General features: G+C 36.1%; 1 protein-coding gene across 1 annotated transcript in view; it reads right to left on the bottom strand.

The window, feature by feature from the left end:
- The window catches only part of igsf21a (immunoglobin superfamily, member 21a), a 311,873-nt gene that overhangs the window by 14,921 nt on the left and 270,517 nt on the right, over window positions 1-26,435 (bottom strand). The window contains exons 6-7 of the mRNA XM_053483621.1: window positions 13,547-14,009; window positions 261-346 (exon numbers count right to left, since the gene is read on the bottom strand). Coding sequence (XP_053339596.1) covers window positions 261-346; window positions 13,547-14,009 — 549 coding nt within the window. The remainder of the gene's footprint in view (window positions 1-260; window positions 347-13,546; window positions 14,010-26,435) is intronic.

Here is a 26,435-nt window from a genome sequence, read left to right as displayed (position 1 = left end):
TGTGTTAACACACCATTGAATGCTCCAGACCACTAAAATGCCAAAACTTCTTCTATTTTAGAGATCTGCAGACCTGCTGATGATCAATTAATCTAGGATTGATGATTATTAGTGCCTGGATTCAACATACCCTCTTAAATTATTTGGAAGCAGTACAGGTATTGCCGACATATTTTTTGTTGCTGGCTTCATATTTATATAATAAATAATGGCAGAGTGAAAAAAGTTATATGTTGTTTCCGTATCCCTGCTTTCCATACCTGGAATCCTTGCACTATGATGCGCACTGTGTCTCCAACTTTTGCCCTGTTTGGGGTCATGGTAAGCTTCGGACCTTTAGGGGCAGCTGTGGAGAAACAAAAATAAAAGGTAAATATAAAAGATTAGATGTAATTCAGTAAAATAGTTAAAGAATGAAAGCAGAATTATTATGAATTGAGTCCTAAAAAAGTGCAAAGTGTTTTTTAGAGTGCGTTTTACAAATGTTATTATAACTAAAAAGACAATTGAAGATGATTGATAGACAGGCTATTAAAACATAGCTGAGAGAATATATATATATATTTTTTTTTTTACATAAATATTTGAAGTAATTTTAAGTAAAAATATATGTTTGGACATTTTTAAGGATTGAAATCTAAAAATATTATGTATGTACCAGATTATTCTTTTTAACTTACATACTCTCGTTACTTTTAAAAATGACATTAAATTATCTATTGATAGGACATTTCAACCTATTTGTGTATTAGTGGTGTAATGGTACTTATATTTTTGTATCACAATGTTTGGTACAGGATGTTAAGATCTGTGTGGTGGGTGTTATGACCCGAGTGAACACAGTCTATAGCTTTAAATAGTGCTTGGGGATTTTCAGAATTCACTTAAACCACTTCAGCACTGTTATTCCAGTGGTAAAAATATTAAGTATTCAAATATAAAATGTAGCTTTTCTAAATTATATCTTTTGGTGCAGGTGTTTGTTTACATTGAGGAAGTAGCTTATAAGTAGCTTATTTTAAATAGGTTATTATCATAAATGTTCATAATATCGATTTTACCAACTATTTTGATTTTGCGTATAGGTTCAGGTGAAATTTCAGGCAGATATTTATGTACTGTAAAACTTTCACTAATTTTCTTTTCACTGGTCGATTAGACGCCAGCGCAGTATGCTGCACAAAACTTCCCTTTTACTGAACATTTTAATTTCATTTATGGCACAGGTTTAACTTTAGGCATATATCTAAGGTTTGCAAAATTCCATTAAATTCTGTTGATCCAGTTTTGCATGATACCGTAACAAAATTTGTCTGGACAGACATACTGAACAGACAGAAACCATTCTGAAACTGGTTTCGTCTCCTCCAATGTATAAAACATAAGATATTAAGGAGTGAGTACTGACCAATGTACAGACAAAACTTTTTTTTTTTTTTTTTAAATATGGATGTTGTGTGCAGCCATGATAATTTAAAATAATCCCCTAGTTGAGGTGTTATTTTATTAAATGTCTTAAAACACATGTTTCTCATTTCCTCTGTTGAAAAAGAGAGTTCAATATGTGCAAAATTAATAACAGCGCTTTATTTAACACCGGCAATGTTTAAAATGATCCCATTTCATATCTCATAATTAAAATAATGATTGTTGGTATTATTTGCTATAGACAGTACTGTTACTATTCCTAAACAACATAGCACCTGGACACCTACAGTGGGTATATATGTAAATGTACAATAATTTAAAATAACCTTTATGTCTCTTTTTCACTGTACCAAAAAATCCACCAGCATGACTTTTGAATACTGTTGTACCCCTATTGTCTGTACAACAACAATACTCATGTTTTTATACAACCACACTTATATATGCCAAAAAACATGTCCTCTTCCCACACATCTCCCACACATACAAACTTTTCTATCTGATGGTCGTATGGTCAATGACACAAAAACCACTGCAGCACAGAGCCATTTATGCTTTTTAGATACAAACACACTCATCTGTTCAGTACAAATACAAATGGCATTCCTATCAAGGTATGTCATGATCTTAAAGAATTTTTATTTTAGTTAGCAGATTCCTGTGTTACCTACAATGTATCTGAGTACCTGCTGACACTGGTGTTGGTCATTGACAGGAGAAATTTATCCCTTGCTTTAGTGTTTATTAGGTTATGACATCTGCTCTTGGATTTTGTTGAAATATGGTGATTGGGAAATGTGTTTCTTAAGAGATATGCCAGACGATACAGCTACAAGCCAAATAATTGTTGCCACTAACTTAACTCTAAGTTCTTAGAAATTGTGCAGGTTTTTTGTGTGCACAATCACTATTTTCTAACTCATTTCATTAGTCAGCATCTTTCTGCGGTTGACCTGCCTGTGATTACCTACACTATGTCATGCTGCAGAAGGAGTTATGAAGAGTAAAGGTCTTTAGATCCATTTTGTCCAATGAATACCATTCTTATCAATTAAGGTCACAGGGCTGAGCACTGAGGTCGTGGCTGGGACTCTGGGGATTCCTACGTTCTTTCATCCAAGGAGCTGAGGGAGGATTTATTTCCAGAAAGAGAGACAAGGAACTAAATTGGGTAGATATTCATTACTGAAGAAGAAACAGAGCATGTGAGGCAGGGTATGGAGGTAGAGAGATAAGAGACACTGAGGGAACTAATTCCCTTGTCTTGTACGGACGGAAGCGCACAGATGGGTTTAATTTGGTGCCTGAGAGAAGCTAGCCATGAAAAGAAGCAGAGAAACGGGAAAAAAAATCACTTTGTGACCTTCGGAGGGACCAGTGATTTCTCCTGTGTATACAGAGCACGGATAAGTCACACATTTTTAGCTCTGTCATGAACGCGAGAGGCTCTGCTTTCTTTAAACAAAAGCAGTGGTGGTGTTTTACAAGAAAGGCAATTTATATTGAGAAATCTTATTGGAGCAGGATTTACTAGCTCTGCATTGTTTCTTACTGTCATGGATTGATTGGAGATCAATGCATGTGTGGAGTATTTTATTAAATGTTAAACCCACAAAAACAGAAATTAAGACCATAAACACAAAAACAAACTGGACCATTCTTTTATAAAATGTACATGACGCTACTAACAACAGATTCTAGACTATAACTGCTATGCAAATAGGTATGTGATCATGTGACTTGCTGCATGACGTAAACATCTGCAGTTCAGAGGCTGATGGGTGCTCTAGTCTGGCACTGCTATCAGCAATAACCTCAACCACAATCAAAAATCATGAGTGAATGTATGGGATAATGGATAATGGATTTGTAGGACTTGGTATATTCTTATACTGTACAATAAATTGTAAATTTGCTAGTTGCTAGTTTTTCTTACTGTACATACATACAGTACATACATTACATACATACATACATATGCATAAACTTTCTATGGATCAGTATGAGACTTGTTTTTTTTTTCTTTGATAAGAAAACAAATGCCTTACTTTAATAAAATAAATGTTTTAAAAACTTAAAATTTATTTAAAATGCTTACATGCTTAAAAATCTATTTGATGTACAAAGATATACTTCTGTAATCATTAATTATATCAGAGCAATTATCAACTCCTCTAAACACAAAAGAATTTTTACAGAATACCTTAAACAACTTTACAAAATAATCCTAAACGTCAGAACAATACAGAACCTCACAACTACAGATAACAAAGCGTCACAAGCTACAAAATGTTAAAGTACACTATTAAACTTTTAAACATACTACTTAACCTTACAAGTATACAAAGGACTACAAACCTTTACATTCTACAAGAAATTCAGGTATACTAATAAACTTAAAAGACATACAATAGAACCTTACAACTGTCCTGCATTTTAAAAACCTTAAACACTACAATACCTTACAGTATACAATTAATCTTTAGAACATACTACAAAACTATGAACTACAAAGTAACACGCACCTTTCCATCCTACAAAACTTTATTATACCTTATACATTATATTATTAAACTAAAAGACAGAACTTACAGAACCTTAAAACTTTGCAGCATGCTAAAACCTTTACATGCTATAATACCTTACAGTATACTCTTAATTTCTAAAACGTACTACAAAATACTATAACTTCACAGCATACTACAAAACTTCACAAGCTTAAAATTGTTACAGTATACCATTAAAAGTAAAAAAAAAAAAAGATTCCAACAACTTTACAACATACTACAAACCTTTACACAACCTTAAAAATGTATAGCATGATACATTATAAATTATACAAAATGTTTAAGTATTAATTGTTAATTAATAATTAATATTAATAAAATTAATATTAATTAAACTAAAAATACATACTACAGAACCTTACAACTGTCCCGCATTTTAAAAACCTTAGACACTACAATACCTTACAGTATACAATTAATCTTTAGAACATATTACAGAACTATAAACTACGAAGTAACACAAACCTTTCCATCCTACAAAACTTTATTATACCTTATAAATTATATTATTAAACTAAAATTACATCTTACAAAACCTCTTAAAAAACTTTACAGCATGCCAAAACCTTTACATGCTGTAATACCTTACAGTATACTCTTAATTTCTAAAACGTACTACAAAATACCATAACTTCATAGCATACTACAAAACTTCACAAGCTTAAAATTGTTACAATATACTATTAAAAGTGAAAAAAAAAAGATTCTAACAACTTTACAACATACTACAAACCTTTACACAACCTTAAACATGTATAGCATGATACATTATAAATGTATCAAAATGTTAAAGTATTAATTGTTAATTAATACTTAATATTAATAAAATTTATATTAATTAAACTAAAAATACATACTACAGAACCTTATAGCCATATAGCATACCAAAAACTTAACATGCTACATTAGTTAAATATTAAACTTATGTATAAAACATACTACAGAACCTTACAACTATGCAGCATACTACAAACAATGATCTTGTACGAAACTTTACAGCATACTATTAAACTTTACAGGCAACACAATGCTACAGTATAAATATGCTTAAACTTGAAAACATATTAAAGAATTGTATATGTACTGTATTTTATGTACTGTATGTATTGGCAATTCTTATAAATAGCATACAGTATGTAACGCATCATGCTAGCAATTTATAAATGCATTATAAAAATAGCTATGAACTGTAAACCCTCTGTAAAGAGATGTAAACAACAAAACCAATCGCCACACACAAAAAATCTATTGTTGTAGCTCTTGCATGGAAAACATGCAATTTTCTATCTATCTATCTATCTATCTATCTATCTATCTATCTATCTATCTATCTATCTATCTATCTATCTATCAGTAAAAAAACGAGAACTAGCTTTCTAACAGCATAGGAGCAAACCAGTGATATTTGTATATGGGGAGAGTTGGGAATGAAAGAAGATTTTTTTTCTGAGTAAGGACAACAATCTAGAAACATCTGCAGAGATTTCTGAAACATGGAAAAAGGCACGAAAACAATTTGGGGAACATTTGGAAGTTGTGCATTGAGTTTCATTTGAGATGTGTGGTGTGGAATTATACAGTATGATATGTACAAACACATTTATATTGAAGCAACTGAAGAGCAAGATTTCTAGGATTAAGGAAATACCATCTTCCAGATAATATCCCAATCCAATTCTGCATACCCCAAAGGGGTACATTTACAAAGGGTGGATGCTGACCCTAAGTAAAACCTGGCACATCTAAAAAAATATTGTCCAGAAAGTGAATTTTATGGTGCTACATGGGACACAATAAACCACCAATTCGACCTTTCAAACCCTTTCTTTATTATATATATATATATATATATATATATATATATATATATATATATATATATATATTTATTTATTTATTTATTTATTTATTCTTTAACCCGTTAGCAATAGCAAGAGCATCCTGGATTGTACATTTCTAAGCATTTGTTAATGGACACAATCATGCTATAGGAAAAAAAAAATCTATTTCCTCATATTTCATGACGGTGTTTGCAGCAAAAATTACATTTAAATCTGACAGCTTCACATCTGCCATTACTAAATGAGGGCAGGAATTATCCCACTTTCATGCATGTCAGAATGACAGTAATTACATGATAACAACTCAGAGATTCTCCTTGGACTTTACTTAAGAAATTAGTTTGCCTAGTTGACACATATGAACTTAAAATGTCCATTCTATAATAATAATAATAATAATAATATTAGCACCTACTAGACACTTTTAGACACTCTAATCTAAACATTGTAATCTTTATTACTTTATCTTAATTTTTAATTATAATACCTCTTTTTATTTAATTCTACAGAGTGAATCTTTGGACACAGCATGATGATTGCATGTTGCATTAAAACAATTTCCATTCAACCCAATAGCTACAAAGTTACATTTAAATTTAAATTAATATTTGAGTTTTTCCTTCCAATTTTTAATCTACGAATAAATCCTAGTGTGATCCCCAACAAGCTCCAAACTAAATAAAAAATAGCTGTTTTTCCACTACAGAAATGAGTGGAGACATTAGCAAGAACGTTAGAGCGGAGAGGCGATATACGGGAGAGATTAAGAGCTTGTCGAGATGTGAATCATGAGTTGACGACTACATCGATTTTTTCTCATAAAAACCCATGAGAAACATAGCGAACGTGTTGATGCGTATGAGGGATGCGCACGCATGGACTGGCCTGGCTTTTCCTGCACTTAGCTGTCGAATTAAGGGATCAATAACCTGGATCTTGTGCCTGTGCTGTCTGTGAGAACGAGGTCGAATCACCAGCCTGTGATATTTACTTACACACGTGTTTAGCCAGGGGCCCTGCCACCGTGGGCCATCTGCAGCGATGCATCACACTGTGAGGTATTTTTGAGCTCTGGCTCTGACAGAAACCACGGCTGTTGACGGGCGTGATGATGAGATGCTCGGGAACAGGTCTGGGCCGGCGTCCAGCGCGAACAGTTGGCAGCTCGCGTCATCACCTTTGATTACGACAACACATTCTGTGCCCTGCTCCTCCTCCGCAAAGGGGAGGCGGCTGACACGTCCCCAAGGTTAATGTCAGCTGAACACCTAGAAACCACAAACAGCCTGATATCTAATCTTTCTGTCCAGGCGACCAGCTGTGCTCGGCTCTAATTCTTTGTAAATCCCAGAACGCTGGATTATGAAAAACGAAATATAAAAGACACTGGCTTGTCTAATTTAAATCAAATGTTTTATTGTGTAAAATCTAAAGATGCTTGCAAGATGCTTTGTTTTGTCATCATGCCTGAATTCCATCCACCTTATCATTTTAATTATCTTTATCTCCAGATAATGGACCCTGCACAAACCCACAGATCATCACTCTGTTTAGGATAAAAGATTATAATCTGCCTGCAGCTCAGAATTTTTAAAAAATGTTTTTTGCTGAATCAAATGCAAATCCTGATTCCTTGATCTTTAGCTTTAATTATGGAAAATCACCGGCTGCTTGGACTTATGTCTCGGAGTTTGACCAACAGCCAGTACAGGATAAATTTAACCTCAACTGCCTTCCAAATTATCAAATCCAGTTACATTAAGTTAAAAAAAAAGGAGCTGTTTAAATTGGTGAAACCAGGCCTTGTTTTTTTTTGTCTCTTTCCTTTGCGAGGTGTCATAGTGTTATTACAAAAAATTATTCAAGTCAAACATGTAGTGGTTTTTATTTTCAGAAATTTGCCACCAATTTCACTTTTATTTATTACCCTATGACAAATACTTGTATTCATTTATACATTACTTAATGTTGTGGAACATCTGTAAAAAAACTTTGTATCAGCTATCACATACAGTACAGCCTCGGTAAACAGTCTCTCCCTCACCAGGTTCTCTTATTTTATATACTCTGACCTGAAAACTTTAATCAACATTACTGATGCTGCCCGAACTCATCCTTGACAAATGTTAACCATTTAATTGCCACAAAAATCATATAAGACCAACATATACTGTATATTAACACTAGCCATGCATTCTCAAACTATCTCTCATTTTGGCTATTTTTCCCGCAGGTATATTAGATTGTCTTTAAGAAAAAAAAAATGGGTGAAAAGCATTCATATATTTTTCTTTTAGAAGTTTTGAAGATGACTAGCACTATGGTTGTTGGGAGCCATGATGCACTACAACACTTAATAGTTCCTGCTTTCTGTACAAAAGTCATGAGCTGAGAAGCTGGTGTGTTTCTTACATCTGTTCCCATTCTTCAGTCAGGATTTTGTGAAACTAAACCATACAGGAGATTAGGCTGATGATGTATTAGAAATTAAATGTGTATTGTATTTATATATGTTTATTATGTTTATTATATATGTTTATTATCTGATTTTAAACATGTTACACAAAACAAATGCTAGGTACGAAAACATGAATCACTGCAAATTTGAACAACATTTATTTGTTGAATAATACAATCTGATTGGATGAGAGGCATTAATGTGGTGATAATGGACGGTAACGCCACAGGCATGTTTCACTTTATGTATTACTCTGCATCCCATGTTTTTTTTTAATAGAATTGTTAATTACAATAACATACGGTCAACAAAATGTTTTTAAGTAAGGTTTTTAACTTTAATCAATATTTAATGAGAGGAAGTGATGTGTTGTTGGATATATATGTAGCAGGGTATGATGCTGTCATAGAAGGTATCACAGCAATACTATATCCATATATAATGTTTCATTCTAGCATAGTTTAAAAAAAAAAATGGGGAGAAAAAGAAACAACCGAAGTATGTATATAAAGATGTCAGACTGAGGTCATGTCCTCCATCCATTTCCTTAAAGAGTTAGCTGGAAAATCACTCGCTACACTGGAAATGGCTCATCAAAAAAAAAAAAAAAATATTTGGACAATTAACCTGCCCTTTTCTAGATGCATGCTCCTGTGAGTTCATTGTTCTCTAGCTGTTATCATGTAGACACACGTTTTCTATCGAGACCATAAAGATCCCCAGCTTTACCCTCATGGGGCAAAGTGAAATGAAAGGCTTGTTCCACTGTGGATGACATTTTCATGCTTTATTTTGCATGACACACTGTGGGAATTATGGGAATGTTGTAGTAAAGCATAGGAGACCAATGAACCCAGAACTCAGGAGAGGTGTTGCCACAGGACAATCTGATATGCCACTCAGTAGGGGACAAGATTTAGAGCTTTTTGAAGTTATTGTAGGAAAATCTGCTGTTGTGTAACTTCTAAAGATACATGTGTGATCCCACCAGCCTTAATGCACATTAGCACTAATTCCACAATTCCAAAGAACTGTGCTAGATAGAAAAAAGCCATTCTTTCCTTCATTTGGTGTTTCACAGATGGAGATGTGGAGTGCTACATCTGAAATCTCTTGCAAGTTCATTTGGTGTAAGGTGAAGTGAATGTAAAGGCAATAGCATATGACTTATTATTTTCATCTTTTCCCAAACCATTCAGTGAACAATTGGGTCATGAGGGTGGGGGCTGGTGTCATCCTGGAAGAGACCATTTGCATCAGTAAAGAAATATTTAAGATTGGGATAAAGATGATTAACCAGAATAGCTATGGCTTTATTTGCTGTCTTTTTTTGCAACAAAACACAGCCTACAGACTTTACTTTAAGTCACCTTACTTAAGCCTAACTATAGGGCTTCATTACTTTTCCAAATGTAATGACATCAGAGCGTGTTGGAGTCGAATTTGAACCTGCAGTGATTCATGGGAAATATTATGAAAGTGAGAACTGGGCTTCAGAATGTGCCACTGTGCACCGCTTTGGATCGCATCCATACAACTACAGACATGTACAAACACCACACAAATAGATTTCAAGCACATCGCTACATAAAGGGCTGAGAAACCTCCAGAACTCCCTGCCATTACAAATCAGTAAGCTGAAAGTGATCAGTCACCACCCTGTAGCTTTGCACCATGCCACCTGTACTCCATTTAAGTTTTTCAGACTAATTCATATCAACCATATCCCTAGACTATACTGTTGAAACATTTCCACTAAATAGTAAAAGCTACTTGCACATTTTTATGAAATAGTGGTTTGAATATTAGTCCATGTTACATGTGTCTCATACCACATCATACAGTACCATTCTCTGGTGTTTGGCTAAAAGAAAGCAGTAATAAAAAAACAAATAAAAATGCATAGTACTCCAGGTTTGTTGTATGAACCCCACTTTATAAATGTCTCCCACTTCCATTTATTACTGTTTCCATGTCAGGAAGTCAAAAACATCTTTTTAGCTTGTCCTGCATCACATCACTCGTTCTCCGCTTCCCATAGTTGACAGATAGAAGACTATAAGCACATACAGCTTTTGATGTGATAATGGGATCTGCTGGAGGCCATCTTTGTTTTAGCGTTAACAACCATTTTGGTGTTCAGGTCTCTATGAGAAAAAAGACCTGTTGAGATTACATTTATTTTGCCTGGCTTTTTAGCTGCATACAAATGCAGCAATTTCAGCAAAACAAAACAAACTAGCATGAAATCTTCCTAGCATCTCAATTAGCATGGTAAATTATTATTATTAGTGCCACAGGATAGCATTGGCACCTACAACAGTGGCATCTCGGAGGCCAGCGTGTGGTTCAATTCTCACTCCACTGGCCTAATTCAGGTTGACTTTTTCAATAATGGTTGTAAGTTAACTCAATCTAGCACGCCGGCAGTGCAATGTATTAGCCTGTCAATCACAGCAGGTTTCAGCATTTCTGCGTTAGGACTTGCAATCTGCCCCGGCTGTAACGCAATTAAGAAACAAATAGAAGTCAGAGTTGCTCTAAATGCATCTGTCAGAGGCCGATGTAAAAAGATGCAGCGGTGATAGAGCAAGGAGGGTGGAGGACAAGCCAAAAGAAAAGCGATGACTGCAGGTTGGTTTGTTTTCACACCCTCTGATTCAGAAAGAGGTTCCGTTATCCAAGTCCTGATCAGCACAAGAAAAATTGCAGTGTTCAAAGGTCAACTTATTTAGGCAGTTTCCTAAGAATACTGGGTTTAGCAAGACAAACAGTTTTTATAAAAAGGTCTATGAAAGTTTCAAGTCGCCAAGGGCACTGAATTCAGAGTCAAGTCAAGCCTGTCCTAATGGACAAAAATAAAACCTGTTACCACTGCACAGATGCTTTGACAGGTATTCTGACTAAATAGTTAATATTAATACCCTAATTACAATAAATTATAATTCTAATAGGACATCTGAGAAAAAGGTGTGCCACATAAACAAAAATTTATTCATTCATTCATATGGTAAGAGTATAATTGAACACTCCACCAAAGCACCCCTGGTCCTGACCTTCTCCTGGTCGGCTCTGACATTAGTGATGATGTTCTGTACCTAAGTACAACTGCATATTAATTTTTGCATATACATTTCCACCATTCGACCTGCAATACCATGGCCTAAAAAAGTGTTTCCTGATTGGGTTGGTTTGGCCAGTTGTACCCTTCAGGCTTTGATTTGTAAGATAAGCTTGCGATAAATCTACTATTAACATCATAAACATCATTTCTTTTATATTAATATTTTATATTAAATTATAACTAAGACACTTTTAAAATTTATCTAACTCCTTACATCCTATTAACCCAAGTCAGCTGGGTTTGTATAGAAAATGTGTGTATAAAGTATTTTCTAAAACTATGTCAGGATCTAAGCAGGGGAATGATGTACCAGATAAACGTGTGAATTTGTGTCAGTAAATGCTTCGAGTGTAATACTTTGTGCCAAACTAGATATGCAGACCTGGTGAATTGATGTGGTAACCCACAAAACAAAGATCAGTGACTTGATATGATGGCAAAGGTTGTTCTGCCAGAGTCCCTGCTTGCACTCTGCACTAAATATACATTCACCTCATACAGCTTTCTTTTTTTCTCTCTATCTTTCTCTGTTGAGCTACACATGGTGCTCCTGAGCTCCCAGTGATCCAGACGATGTGTAGTCTGCTTGGTATGCGTGTGGTGATGGAGACAGTTCCACTTGACCTGAAATTCTCAAAAATAGTTTGCTACCCAAGCATCCAATAACAAAAGTGAACTTTATATTAATTTAAACACCTTTTTTGTTATACTGAACTTCCAGCATCCTTACTCTTAGCATGCCTGCAGATCGACCCCTGCTATCTTAATAAGAATGGGCTCCCTGATAAGTCTGGTTTCTCACAAGATTTCTTTCTATTAGTGATGGGTCGTTTATGAACGAGTCTTTAACCTGACTTAAAAAAACGAGTAGTCTCAAAGAGTAAATTAGTTTTCTCCTGGGCACGTACTGTACAGTATGTGCAAAGCATCCCAAAACCTCCGTAGGTTATGTACAGGAAACAAAAATGAGTACTTATCTTTTAAGTCTTTGTTCTTTTGTCATCTGACTCTCATAGATGCTATGCAGTGCATTACACAGGAGATAGAATTGAGCGGGGTTTTCTAGTAAGTCTCCTTGTCTGAATCATTCGTTCTTTTGTTACGTGACTCCCATAGACGCCAATAGTGTAAAAGAACAAATGATTCGGACCAGAAGATATGAGAGGTGAGCTGCTCATTCCGTTTATCATTATATGTCCTTAGCTGCATTGTAATGTTTTCATCACTGGAACTATAGGCAAAATTTGTGTATGTAGACATGCTGGGGATCTGTTTATTAAAAATTCAACATTTTATTTTATTTCTGATCAACAGAACAAAATGAACTAAATGACTCAAAAAAAGATTCGTTCATTTTGATGAACGAGATTCAAAGAGCAGAGTCACTAAAATGATCCAAACTTCCCATCACTATTTCCTATTGCCATTCTCAGGTCCACAAGATTTTAGAGTGTTTATGTGTTTTTGTGCCATTTATTCTGTAGAGCATTTCTGAGGTCAGGCACTGATGTTGGACAAGAAGGCCTGGCTTGCAACCTCTGTTCTGGTTCATCCTAAAGTTGCCCGACAGGGTTGAGGTCAGAGCTCTGTGCTGGCCAGTCAAGTTCTTCCACACCAAACTCATTAAACCATGTCTTTATAGTCCTTGCTTTGTGCACTGGGGCACAGTCATGATGGACGTGGTCATTTGTTAAACCATTAATTTTCTTTTATTTGTCCCTCTTAACTTTGGTTTAAATTATCAGTAGAGCACTAACACTTCACTCAATCAATAGTCAGTAAGGGTCTGACCTCATAACTAGTGTGCATGAACCTTGCGCAGTTATTAAATTCTAACAGCAACACCAAGGTTCATCAACATAGGTCAACAAGGTTCCATCCCATACTCTGCTGATATCCTACTCTCTTAGTATGACCTTGATTGGCAGTGGTATGACTGAGTTGTTTGACCTCATTATATTTGGATTTGTTTGGCTGCTCGTACCTTTCAGGCATGAAGGTTTCCAGTGACCTTGAGTTTAACTCATGATAATCATGCAGCTTGCATATTGGCTCACCAATTGCTAAGGTCTAACAATAAATAACATTGAAGCATAACCGTCTTATACAGTGATGAGATACTACTTACACAATGTGACCTCTGTCTGCATAGGCATGGAGAGGGCTGGGTGTTTAACCTCACAGCTGAACAGGGCATCATTGTCCATCTGAGGGTTCAGGATCCACGTGAGCTTGGCTTGCACGGTCACAGAACCATCACTCTGAGGAAGGTGGGCATTGCTAAAGAAGTACGCCGGGTCGGCACTCTGAACCCAGTGTGGGAACTCTCGGCTCACCACCGTCTCTGGGATGGCCTCTGTAGCCGGACTGGTCTCGTAACGCGTTTGCCTGGCCGCGTAACTCCGTCTCGGACTCTCTGTATAGAGCCGTCCAAGCAGAGACAGTGATTTCTGCATTTTGGTCTCATCCAGATCCCTGCTGAGCAGAGGTCTTGCCCTGCGCACGCCCAATGCACCTCCTCCTTCATCAGTTGCTGTTGGCGAGACGTAGGAGATCACTTCAATCAGCTCACCATCTCGCTTGAAATATACCTTGAAAAGAAAAGAGAAAAAAGTTAAGAGAGACATAAAGTTGTTGCAATCGAGTGAAATTACCTCCAGACTGGCAAAGAAGCTAGCAAAATTGGACTGGCAAGATAAACTTAAACTAGGTAAACTTAGTTGTTTCCCAGTGCATAACAAACCTACTGTATACAGTATGTGCTACTGTAATTGTATTAAAACAAATGGCTTCTTTAATTGTTTATTTATCAGACCATATTTGCCAATTCCTATTAATACAACAAAAATAAAGGTCATAATTACAATAACTTTACCTTAAAAATGACAATAATAAAGTAAATACAGTAGATGCCAGTGAATACATTTCTCAAATTTATTTAAAACAATTTGCTATAAAAAAAGACCTGCAAAACTTTTGCACCAAAGAATGTTTTTAAAAGTCTAAATTTTATATTAGATTATATTAGATAAATTTTAAATGATATAGATATTTATACTGTGTATATACTTGACATTACCAGCATACACTTCTGTTTTATGAAAGTACTTTCTGTCCATTGGTCTTATGAACAAATAAAAACTGCTACGTACACACTTTTTTAATTTAAAGTTTGTTTAGTTTAAAAATTTGTAAGGCATTTAATTATTTCTGGCTGAAAACTAGGAAGGGACACTCATCAAAGTGTGAAATGGTAAATGCTCCGTTCTGCTGCACGAACCTATAAAACCTTGATGTGCATGAATGTCGTCTCTGGATATTATTGGACAAAAGAAAGAATCAAGAAGCAAGAATAACAATTCACAATTGTTGTTGATTAAGCATATCTAATCAAAGTAGGAACAATGGATTACCTTTTAAATGAGACTGCATGTGAGAAGGTATTTAGAGTTAAAATATAAGTGACGAAAATATATTGATGCATATTTTACGCATTTTAATAACAGGGATAAGTCAGCCAACCTGTCAGGGAGCAAAAACACATCTTTGAAGTGTGCAGAAATATGTGCTAAGCTACACAGCTACACAGCTGAGCTTCATCCATGCGGTGCTGTCATTAATCCCCGGCTGAGACGTGTGCCACAGATTTTATATTGTCCTACTCCTCAGCTAGACTGCACTCCTATTATGACTGCTTTTCCCCACTGTGCATGCCATGTGGGTATTAAAGATTCCTGAGCAGTAAATCTTTTGACAGGGAATTAAGTCCCCACTACACACAACGTCCAGATATTTGTAATAAAGTCGGAATATTCTTAGCATGCCATTTCTTGTGATACACTTTCCACAGCTCTCAGAGCTTTTTTTTAAGCACGCAAGGCGATAAAAACAGAATTGCATCTCTCTCTAATCCGCCTGTCCGTTCTGGGGCGGATGGACATTTTGAATTCAATTTGCAGTAGAGCAAAGTGCCATTACACGACACGCCACATTTCCCTAGTCGTTTGGCTTCGTTCTTCCCTTTCTGTCTTTCCGCTTTTTCATCTGCCGTTTGTGTGAGATGATTGTTTGGGGTGTGCTTTGATACTCTGGGACCTTTAGTGCTGCTGCACTCCACTGACTAAATAAGTGCAATCATAGTAAACATCAGTGACGTAAGCTTTTAAATTGCTATCAAATTCGAAGGCACAGGGACAGACAGACAGAAAGAAAGTAAGAGAGAGAGAATGACAGAAGAAAACATAGTGGGTTTATACACAGTATTTCTGCCTGTTTTTAATTTCTAAATGCTAATTTCCATAGTCTTATTTTTGGTCATACACAGGCACGCATTCCCTATTGAAGTTATATTTTAATACATTTAAAACATATACAGTATTCTGGAGTTTGGTATGTCCTTCTTATGTCTGCATGGGTTGAATGGGTTTGGAATTGAGTGTGCGAAAGAGTGTGAGTTCCCTAATCAGCCAATCATTTTAAGGCAGCATAATACATAAAATCATGCAGCTCAAGAGCCTCAGTTATTGGTCACATTAAAGATCAAAACTGGGGGGAAAAAGTGTGATCTCTTTGATATAAACTGCGTGGTTGCTGCCAGTTTAGTTTCAGAAACTGAAAATCCCCTGGGAATTTAATCCAAAACAGAGGTTATAAAGGTGCAAAAACATAACACTATACTGTGTATGGAGGGTTTGCAAGCTAAAACACATTCTGAGATGCTTTTCTGCTTATCATGGTTGTAAAAGGGGGTCCGGAGTTACTATAGTCTTTCTGTTAGTTCAAATAAGTTGGTATATTTCTTATTATAAAACAGTTATTTCTGAGGAGAGGCATTTCACGAGTGGTGATAATGGACGGTAACAGCACTGGGATGTTTAACACCACGGATCACTCTGTGCTCAGGTGTTTTACAGTTGTTTATGGCACTAAATGTCGGGTAAAGGTAACTCGTGAGATCTGCTGGAAAAACATTTCCGATCCAAGGAGGTCCCACTGCACAACCCACAGCACTTAAAGGATCCAGTGCCAACGTCCTGGTGCTAGACAACACAAAAAACCTTCCAAGGGGCCAAAGCTGTCCTGGTGACACAGGGAGAACCCAAAACTTACAGTAGGTTGTTTTAATGTTAAAGCTGAACAGTGTATAGTATATAAATGTTTTTTTTTCCACTGTTTTGACCTTTAAAGTATTTCTTTAAAGACTCAACATCGTTAACCTCAATCCATAGCTAGTTCAAGCTGAAAGCTTATATTTCGAAGTTGCCCAGCAACAGAGTTTCCACTATTGGATTTATTCGCTTGAATGTATCAAAGGAGCCTGAAATGCAAAATAAACCACACACATATTGACAGAAATATACAGTATAATGACATGTAACATTATGTAGCACATACAGTATGTATCTCTAGTATAAATATGTGCAGCAACAGTTTGATGCATAATATTAAAGCATTTTATCATGGAAAAAATACACACTTATTTCCCTACTATAAATATGTTTATTAGCTGAAACATTGAAAACATAATTTATTTCTTCATGTGGTCCGTCCATATATCTAGTAGTGAAAGTGTTTACAACAGTGACATGTTTATTCCTCTACACTGAGTTAATGAAAACGCAGCCCGCTGCACATGCTATTTTATGACCGGTTTAATTTTTCCCTCTAAATTTAATTCGATGTTTGGATGGATATATGGATACAGCCAGGGCTACAGAACATCATTTAACAAGTGTATAGCAGCAGATCCTTCGAAAAGCTTCATTTCACCCAGTGCTGCAAGAAACACAGTTCATTTACAGTGATGTGAATCACTCAGGTTACAGGTCATAGTAACCTGCTTATTTCACAATGTAGTCCTATAGTGGACTGGATTATCGACTAGACTCCCTTTTTATTTATCATCTACACTACAGATTTAGATATGCACAAAATCGATAAAAGATTCATGAAAAACAGACCATTAGACCCACACATGGGCCTTCCACTGAATCATTGCCATAAACTTGAAAGCACACTTTACACACCTTATAATGTCTTTGTATGCAGTAGAATTACATTTTTCCTTACTGGAACTACTTGGTCTGAACCTTTTCTAATTTGAGATTCTCTTGACAAAATTGAACTTCATGAAGACATGGCTTGTAGAGTCCTGACCTCTGAACTGAACACCTTGGGGATGAACTGAAGCACCGACTGCATCCCAGCCATCATCATAACAGGAAGCAGCCCCATTTTCTAGCAAAAGCTTACATTTTGGGACCAGCCATAAATTAAGAGTGTTCCCTAGGTTTTTAGAGAATGTTTAAAGAGGTGAAGCCAAGAAAAGACATTTACACTCTGCTACTGCTTTTGCAGTTACTCCTGCTGTACAGACATTATTGAGAGGTTATTACACTAAGACTCTCTACAATCAGATAAGTTTTATCATGAAAACTAATTTGAAAATAACTGTATAATAAAAAAAATGCCATTTGTGCTTTTTAGCCCCCTTGTGACTCAAAACAAGTAAACATGCCCAACATATTATTGATCAGTTTGTAATACTTGTTTAATTTGAAAAAAAAAAAAGAATAAAAAAAGGGAGTTATTATTCTTTTTTTGCTGTCAAAACTCTCCTTTTGCTGTTAAACTTGCTGACAGAAGTGGGACCTAGTGTGGTTTATGAACCATATACCTCAGCGTTTGGTGTGTTGTGTGTCGTGAAATCCTTTTCTGATCACAACAATTGTAAAAAGTTGTTATTTGACTTTAAACCTGAGGATCCTTCTTAAATATTTCTCTCTCTATTATTATCATGACATTTCTCCCTACAGAACTGGACCATTTTCAAATTATCCAAACCAGCTCTTCTGTCAACAACAACCATGACACGACACTACAGTTAAACAGATACTGAGATCACATTTTCACCCATTCTGATATTCTACATGGATAATAACTGAAGTCCGTGGTCTGGTATGATGTGCAGATATACTGTACAGGTGTAGATATGATATCTGGGAGTGCAACTGGAGTGTCAACTGGATTGAATGGTTTGAGTCAGTAAAAAAACAGAGTAGGCTAAGTCTTCTGAGAAGGATATAAAAATTTTACATCTGCAGTGCTGTGCTGTCAGTGTTCTACTAGTCAGTGGGAGCCAAATATAAGTAGTTAAATTTTCGGGTTAACAAAATTTTACAAAAAAATTGGTTAATTTAAATGTGGATAAAATAAAGAGACTGGTGACATAGACAGATAATGGATTGATGGCATATGGACATACAGTTTTGCTCAAAACCCCTAAAACCCAAGCGGCACAGATACAGTATGTGCCAGAAACTCATCACAGGGCTTCGGGCTTCAAACTGTGTTTTCGCATATGTCAGGTTGAACAAAACTTTTATGTAAAACTCATAAAAGCATAATATTATTATTTTTTGGTCAGAGAAACAACCGGAAACAAACATAGAAACTCGTTATTGTGTGTATTTGTTCTATTTCTTTGCCCTTGTGTCCCTGACCCAGGGAAGTTGGTTACAATGAACTAAAATTCAGTTCATCGTATTGCCTATTTTGTGCTAAAAAAAAAAAGGATATGTCACTCTATACTGCACAACCCTGAGATCTTTATATGTTTAGCAAAACAAATAAAGGGTAAAATGCGCTGAGCTTTAAGGGGCTACAGGAGAATTTCATCAGCAAGAGTGACATATCTACAGAGAAAAATGCTGTATTAGAAAAGATCTACCTAAGAGCAAACGATTGCCACAGGACACTAATAACAGTTATTGTAAACAGCACAGGCCTGCTTCAAATTAGATTACAGGCTTTTTTCTTTTTTTTTTAAGCATCACTTGTTTCTGTTAATGGTTTCCTGCGGCGTGCAGGAAAAATGCTTGGTGTTGTTTTTCCACCACGGAAGATAATCAATTGCCTGAACAAATCAGAGCTCTACATGGCTGCTGCCTTATAACCCCATTAGAGCTGTACATCATTATTGCACCCTTGATTATGATTATGAGGAGTGATCGTGTGTCGCAAATCATATCTACTTCACTTTCAGAGTGTGGTCGGCTATTATACAGACGTTAAGCTGCCACTCTGCATCAGTCTTTATCAGTTATGTACTGTTTACAGAGCAGAGCTAATGTGAAGGCAATGACACGACATGTTACAACCTAACAGATCCCTCTTTGTGGTTTTGCATTGGTCATCGTTTGTTGAACCTGTTTTCCAATACTCCAGGTGGAGGTATTAAAAATTCATGGAAATTTCCACAACTACAGGAAGAAGGCTGTCAGCTGCAACGTGCTGAGAACATAAAGTATGCCAAGTTGTTGGATGTGCATAAAGAAATCATAGAACACAAGGGCTATTTATTATATTTATCAAAACAAAAAAATAGACCTAAAAATAGATATTTATCAAAAATAGACCTTTAAGTAAATTGTTGCAAGAGTTTAGTTTCTTGTTAGCTGCCAACTGCCAAGGACTGACCTAGCTTTCTTTAGCTCTTAGTTGAAAAGTTCTATCTTTTAGATTAATATACATTGTTGACTTCATGGTGAATTAATGCTCTTATATGTACTCTCATCCTGCAAACTTGTTTAAACAAAAAAAGAGTACAGTGAATCCACACACACACGCTCTCTCTCCTTTACAACCCCCCTTCTATCCCCTCCTCCTCTGGGCTTCCAAGACACACACACACACACACACACTCTGCCTTACACAGAAACACTGCTCTGTTGCAAATCTTTTCAAAGGTAAAGTGCAGGTTAATTAATTAATTAATTTTTTACTTTACAACAGTGATTTTGTTAGTAATCGCTCACGCGAGTGTGACTAGCGGTGTTCCTTGCTTATTTTCCTGATAAAACAGTCTCTCCGTTAATGTGTGTGTGTGACACACACACACACACAAAGCACCTGCATGCACAAACGGAAACACTTATCTGTCGGGATTTATTTTCACTTTTTTTAAAGGTAAAGTCCAGGTTAATTTGTTTTATTTTTACTTTATATTTTGTATCAATTATTTTTATGTATATATTTTTTGGGCTGTAGAACGAATAATTTTAGTTGTCAAATTATGACAAAATTTAATTTGGTTTACGAGTGTTTTGGAATACGAGGCCACTTCCGGGATAAATTATGCTCGTAATCCAAGGTTCCACTGTATAATATATAACCTCTTTTAAGCTGATTACCTACATATACTGTTATGGAGAACCCATGCATGATTATCTCAGCAAAGAACAGTCGTGCCCTTAGTTTTACATTCCGCTTGTCTTTGCAATTCCATCAATTTTTCTCTTTTTTTTTCCTCCAATACTGCGTGCTTGTAGATCTCTTCACTGGTTTATACATCCTGGGATTTGGAGTCAATCGTTAAATTGCACTGTGAGCCAACACCTGACATGGTTCTGAGATGTAAGCTCATGTATGCTTTACAATGAAGCTTATGGAACATGGGCTTTCACTGTGCTATGCGTCTGGAGTAAGGAATGTTCAATATCAGGGATCATGGGCTGTTCGATTAAGTTTTTTTCTTTTCTTTTTTCTTTTGGTTTTCGTGAGCTGAATTAATATTTGGTGGGCAGGATATAAGACAGACAGAAATGCTCTTAAAGGCAAACCTGGAATTCTTGCTTAAATTCTATCCATATTTGAGCCACAGTTTAAAATATGGTACAAGAAATAAAGGAGAAGGCTGTCTACTCAGTAAGTAAGTGATGGCTTCAGTATGGTTTGAAGTCCATATTTCCCCTTAAACTACATTATAACTAACTCCACTAATAGTCACCATTATACCTGATGCACAAAATCATTTTATTTAGTCATTCATAAGTATTCTCTTTTTAATTAATTTTCTGGTACTGAACATAAAGTTATTCTGTCAACTTTTTGGCTGCTGATAGAAAGATAAATTATAGCGTGTAGCAGATAAAAAAATATAGATAATATATAGACACTCAATCAGACTCTCTGTTGGAGGCCCACAACACACATGCACTCTCACAATGTCTGCATAATGAAAAGGTCACATACAGAAGTCTACCATTGTGCTCCATGCTCATTTAGGTGGCCTGTACAAACAGATGTAATTCAACATGAGAGCCTGTACACAATGGCAAAATGGAGACCATGTATGGCCCTTTTCTCTCCTGAATGCCGACTAATGAAAGCACCTGCATGTTCTTCGCTGCCAGGAGCCCAATTTTCGAGCGGCAAAGCTCATTTATGTGCTTGACAATAGTCCCTGCTCCTGTGCTCGGCCAAACCCCCACGCACTCGTCCCACCATTAAAATTTTGCATTGAAAAGGATGATGGTATCATTTCTATGGAGACAGCATTGGAGAAAGGACTGGGACGGTCTGCTCTCGTTCTATAAATACTCGCTATTAGCCTTCATTATTCGACTTCCTCTTAATCAGTGTGAGCTTGTGATTGTACTGAGGCAAGACCAGCTTTCCTCAAGCACTTTAATAGAGAACTGCTATCGTTTAGTTTATAGGGTCATGCTAAGGGTCATGATGAGGTCTTATGGCTGTTGAAGAAATAAACTATGGCTATACGTCTGACAATGTTAATTTTTTTCGACTACTATTACTACTACTTATTAAACCAGCACAGTTATATATTTAAAAAAAAAAGAGCTGTTGTTTGCCAATCCTCTACTGCTCGTATAGTCTCAATTTCTTGTCCTATTATAATAGACATGAAGATATTAAACCTGGTTTGGTCTTTTACTGCATTAGCCAACCCTTCCTCAAGCTTTCATTCACTCTGTTGTTGTTTTTATTTTTTGTTTTTTTACAAAAACATGGTAGTCTGATGGTACCTGTACTGTGGTATATACTATAATTATATTGTATTTTGCCAGTACTATGCTACAATGGTACATGTGCTATAGTATGGTACAATAAAATATAATCAGGATACTCTTAAAATTATGTTGTACATGCTTATGTAACATAATACATATTGTTGTACACACCATAGTAGCAGCACGGTACCCATGCTGGTTCTCTGTAAAGCCCTATCCTGCGTACCATGGTATTGTCTGAAGTAACACATAAATACTAGGGTATATTATGGTACAGTATTTACTACAGTTTACCATAGTAAAATCTTTTATTTGTCTTTGCTTAACGTGGTTGTAAAGAGTAATCAGTTGAATTCATGTCTTTCTGGGTTTCATGTTTGACCTTTCTGTCACCAACAAGATATTTCTGTTCATAGATTCTGTTCACACCATTTTGTGCAAAAGAGACTGTTTTGTGTAAAACGCCAAGACTCTATTTTTACATTCTCTTCCAAAGCAATGAACTGAATTATTTGTCACTGAAGTGATTCAGTTGAATAACCTTATCTGACTAATTCACTGCACGTAATAAACATAGAAGACAGTTGCTATCATTGTTCCCAACTTGTACAATTGTCTTAAATACTGTTTAGTGCAGGAAGATATGATTTGCTTGGAAAAATAATCGAGTACGACTGATTTGTCTTAATAGTTTGTAACAAAATATTGATTTAAAATGTTGGCATGTATAGCAACCTAATTAATAATATTTAAAACATGTATTTTTGTTTTGTGCATATGACAATTTAGCTGTTTAGCAGTTTACAAATAAAAAATAACTTTAAATGCACTTTATAAATAAACTTCTTTAAAAATAAAATGATGGAGGATGGTGTTAAAATAAGCTATTTTTTAATATAATAGCCTAACAAGTTTAACATGCACGTTGTTTGAAATACAAAGTGATATGAAGAGAAAATAAAAGCCCCCGAATGGATTTGCTTTGTGTCACATAGCGTGACTTAACAAAAAGGCGTGGAGAGAGCAATCCTGTATTATAAATTGGGTGCACGGCACACTGCACACATGATGTACTGCGCCAAGGCGCGAGAGCTATGCACAATGGCTGTCACAAATTGATTTCAAGAAGGTGGTGAAATTATGAAGCCTGTGCCATCGATTTTTTGTTCAGCTTCTTTTGAAAGACTTTCAAACGTCCAAACCTGTGCATGAAGTGAAAAAATAAAATCTGATGATTTAGAAATAATTTGTAAAGTAGAGACAACAAGAAAGCTTAAATTAAATGCTTCAGGAAAAAAAGGATTACTTGAAAAAAGGAGATGAAATTCAGGTAGGAGTACACACTTGGAGACTTAAGCGGTAAAAGGAAGTCCAAGATTGAAATTTTTTGCTTATTACACAACAATACTATCATGCTTTTAATACATTTCTGAACACATTTAATTAGGTAAAACGTCAGGATAGTACTTGTCAATTAAATTAGCAAATATTCACATCAGTCTCTCTTTTTTGTAGATATTAATACAAGGGCATTTAAATCAAACTAACTTTTGATTGTGTAGAATAACAGAACAGTCAAAAAATGCCTGCTTTATACCCAAAACCCTGGCCTCTCAGGAACTCTTTTAATGGACCAAATGTGTGGAAATTTCTTCCAGCGAGGTCAAGACTGTACAGGGAATGTGGCAATAACTCCTTTGTTTCTTTAATGTGAAAATTGTGTTGGCGAAGGATTGTGTGTACAGTTCCCACAGACAGATGCGTCTTTTCCGCAAGTTGGCGATAACTTAGCCATCGATTTTCAAGGATCAGGCGTTCTACTCGCTGAACAATCACGGGAATGACTGCAGCGGGCTCCGAGCAACCTTGGCTACGATCATCATTCAAAGATGTACAAAATTATTTTTAATGTTTTCACCATTTAAATGTTTTAAATGTCATTGCTGATTAGAGCTGTGAATCACAGGTAGAATGTTGATTCAGTTTGATTACATTATTGGGCATTGCAATTTTCGATCCAGTTTAATTCAACAGTGCTAAAGTAAATTGTCTGATTTCTCATATATTTTGTACTGTATTTTATTAAAACTACTAAATGTACTGTATCTAACTAAACATTATATATAAATAGATTACCTGTTATGTTTAGTACAATGCAATATTACCAAAATTCGCCTCCATACTCCATTAAGAAGGTGGCAGTATTGCACCAACTGACCATAAACTCAAAAAAAGAAGAAGTGATACTTAGAGTATACTTAGAGTCAGTGTTGCCAACTTAGCGACTTTGTCGCTATATTTAGCGACTTTTCAAATCCCTCTAGCGACATTTTTTTTAAAAAGCGACTAGCGACAAATCTGGCGACTTTTTCTTGTGTTACTGGAGACTTTTGGAGACTCTGATGTGTCTGTACTGACTCTTCTCAACTTGCCACAGCAGCTGCCGCCGCCGGCCCCTCCCCCGTCCCAAAGCACTCACAGACAGGGCTGTCCTCTCGCAGGAGCCCGCCCAGTGTTAACTAGTGTTAACTAGTGTTAGTGTTGAGGGGGGTCTGGAAAAAAACAAAAACATTTGGACTACTCTGTTAAATTGTTAATGGAGATGGTATTTAAAAAATGTTACAATGTTATGGTTAAACTGTTCATGTTTTAAGGTTCTAAGTGGATTATAAGATTATAAAGATAAAAAAAACAAGCAAAAAAAAAAAAAAACAACAACAGAAAAACAAACGAACAACAACAAAAAAAAACTCCGCCAAAGTGTCTCATTTGGGTCACTTTTGCCGGTCCCAAGCCCGGGTAAAGGAGGAGTGTAGAAATTGTGACATTAAAAAAAATAAACTAATAACACTAGCTTTCCTGTTTTTTTATTTAGGCTATAATATATATTAAAAAAATAAAAACAGAGGCCTACCATAAGCATGTATTATTCTTTTTCTATTCTATCATCAGCATTTGCTAAATGCACTGTGTATAAGCTAACTGAGACATGGCATAGCATTTGCATGTCTTTGCTCTTTTGTTGATTTTAATTCCTTTAAATGTTCTTATTTATAAGTCCCTTTGGATAAAAACATTTCTACTTCTAGCGACTTCTACGACAGCCAATAGCTACTTTCCTTACTGACGAGTTGGCAACACTGCTTAGAGTCAAACCAAGAGTATTTGTTTAAGATGTACTTTCCTATACAGGTCCTTCTCAAAAAACTAGCAAATTTTAATAAAGTTCATTATTTTCTGTAATGTACTGATAAACATTAGACTTTCATATATATCAGATTTATTACACACAACTGAAGTAGTTCAAGCCTTTTAATTGTTTTAATATTGATGATTTTGGCATACAGCTCATGAAAACCCAAAATTCCTATCTCAAAAAATTAGCATATTTCATCCGACCAATAAAAGAAAAGTGTTTTTAATACAAAAAAAGTCAACCTTCAAATAATTATGTCCAGTTATGCACTCAATACTTGGTCGGGAATCCTTTTGCAGAAATGACTGCTTCAATGCGGCGTGGCATGGAGGCAATCAGCCTGTGGCACTGCTAAGGTGTTATGGAGGCCCAGGATGCTTCGATAGCGGCCTTAAGCTCATCCAGAGTGTTGGGTCTTGAGTCTCTCAACTTTCTCTTCTCTACCATGGTCAGTAAGCCATTTACCAGTGGTTTTGGCACTGTGAGCAAGTGCCAGGTTGTGCTAAAAAATGAAATCTACGTCTCCATAAAGCTTTTCAGCAGATGGAAGCATGAAGTGCTCCAAAATCTCCTGATAGCTAGCTGCATTGACCCTGACCTTGATAAAACACAGTGGACCAACACCAGCAGCTGAAATGGCACCCCAGACCATCACTGACTGTGGGTACTTGACACTGTACTTCAGGCATTTTGGCATTTCCCTCTCCCCAGTCTTCCTCCAGACTCTGGCACCTTGATTTCCGAATGACATGCAAAATTTGCTTTCATCCGAAAAAAGTACTTTGGACCACTGAGCAACAGTCCAGTGCTGCTTCTCTGTAGCCCAGGTCAGGCGCTTCTGCCGCTGTTTCTGGTTCAAAAGTGGCTTGACCTGGGGAATGCGGCACCTGTAGCCCATTTCCTGCACACGCCTGTACACGGTGACTCTGGATGTTTCTACTCCAGTCCCCCAAGGTCTGGAATCGGTCCTTCTCCACAATCTTCCTCAGGGTTCGGTCACCTCTTCTCGT

The sequence above is a fragment of the Clarias gariepinus genome, chromosome 23, assembly GCF_024256425.1.
Source record: "Clarias gariepinus isolate MV-2021 ecotype Netherlands chromosome 23, CGAR_prim_01v2, whole genome shotgun sequence".
In the NCBI taxonomy this organism is placed as follows: domain Eukaryota; kingdom Metazoa; phylum Chordata; class Actinopteri; order Siluriformes; family Clariidae; genus Clarias; species Clarias gariepinus.
The sequence above is the reverse complement of the archived record's forward strand: the minus strand, read 5'-3'. Positions and strand labels throughout refer to the sequence as shown.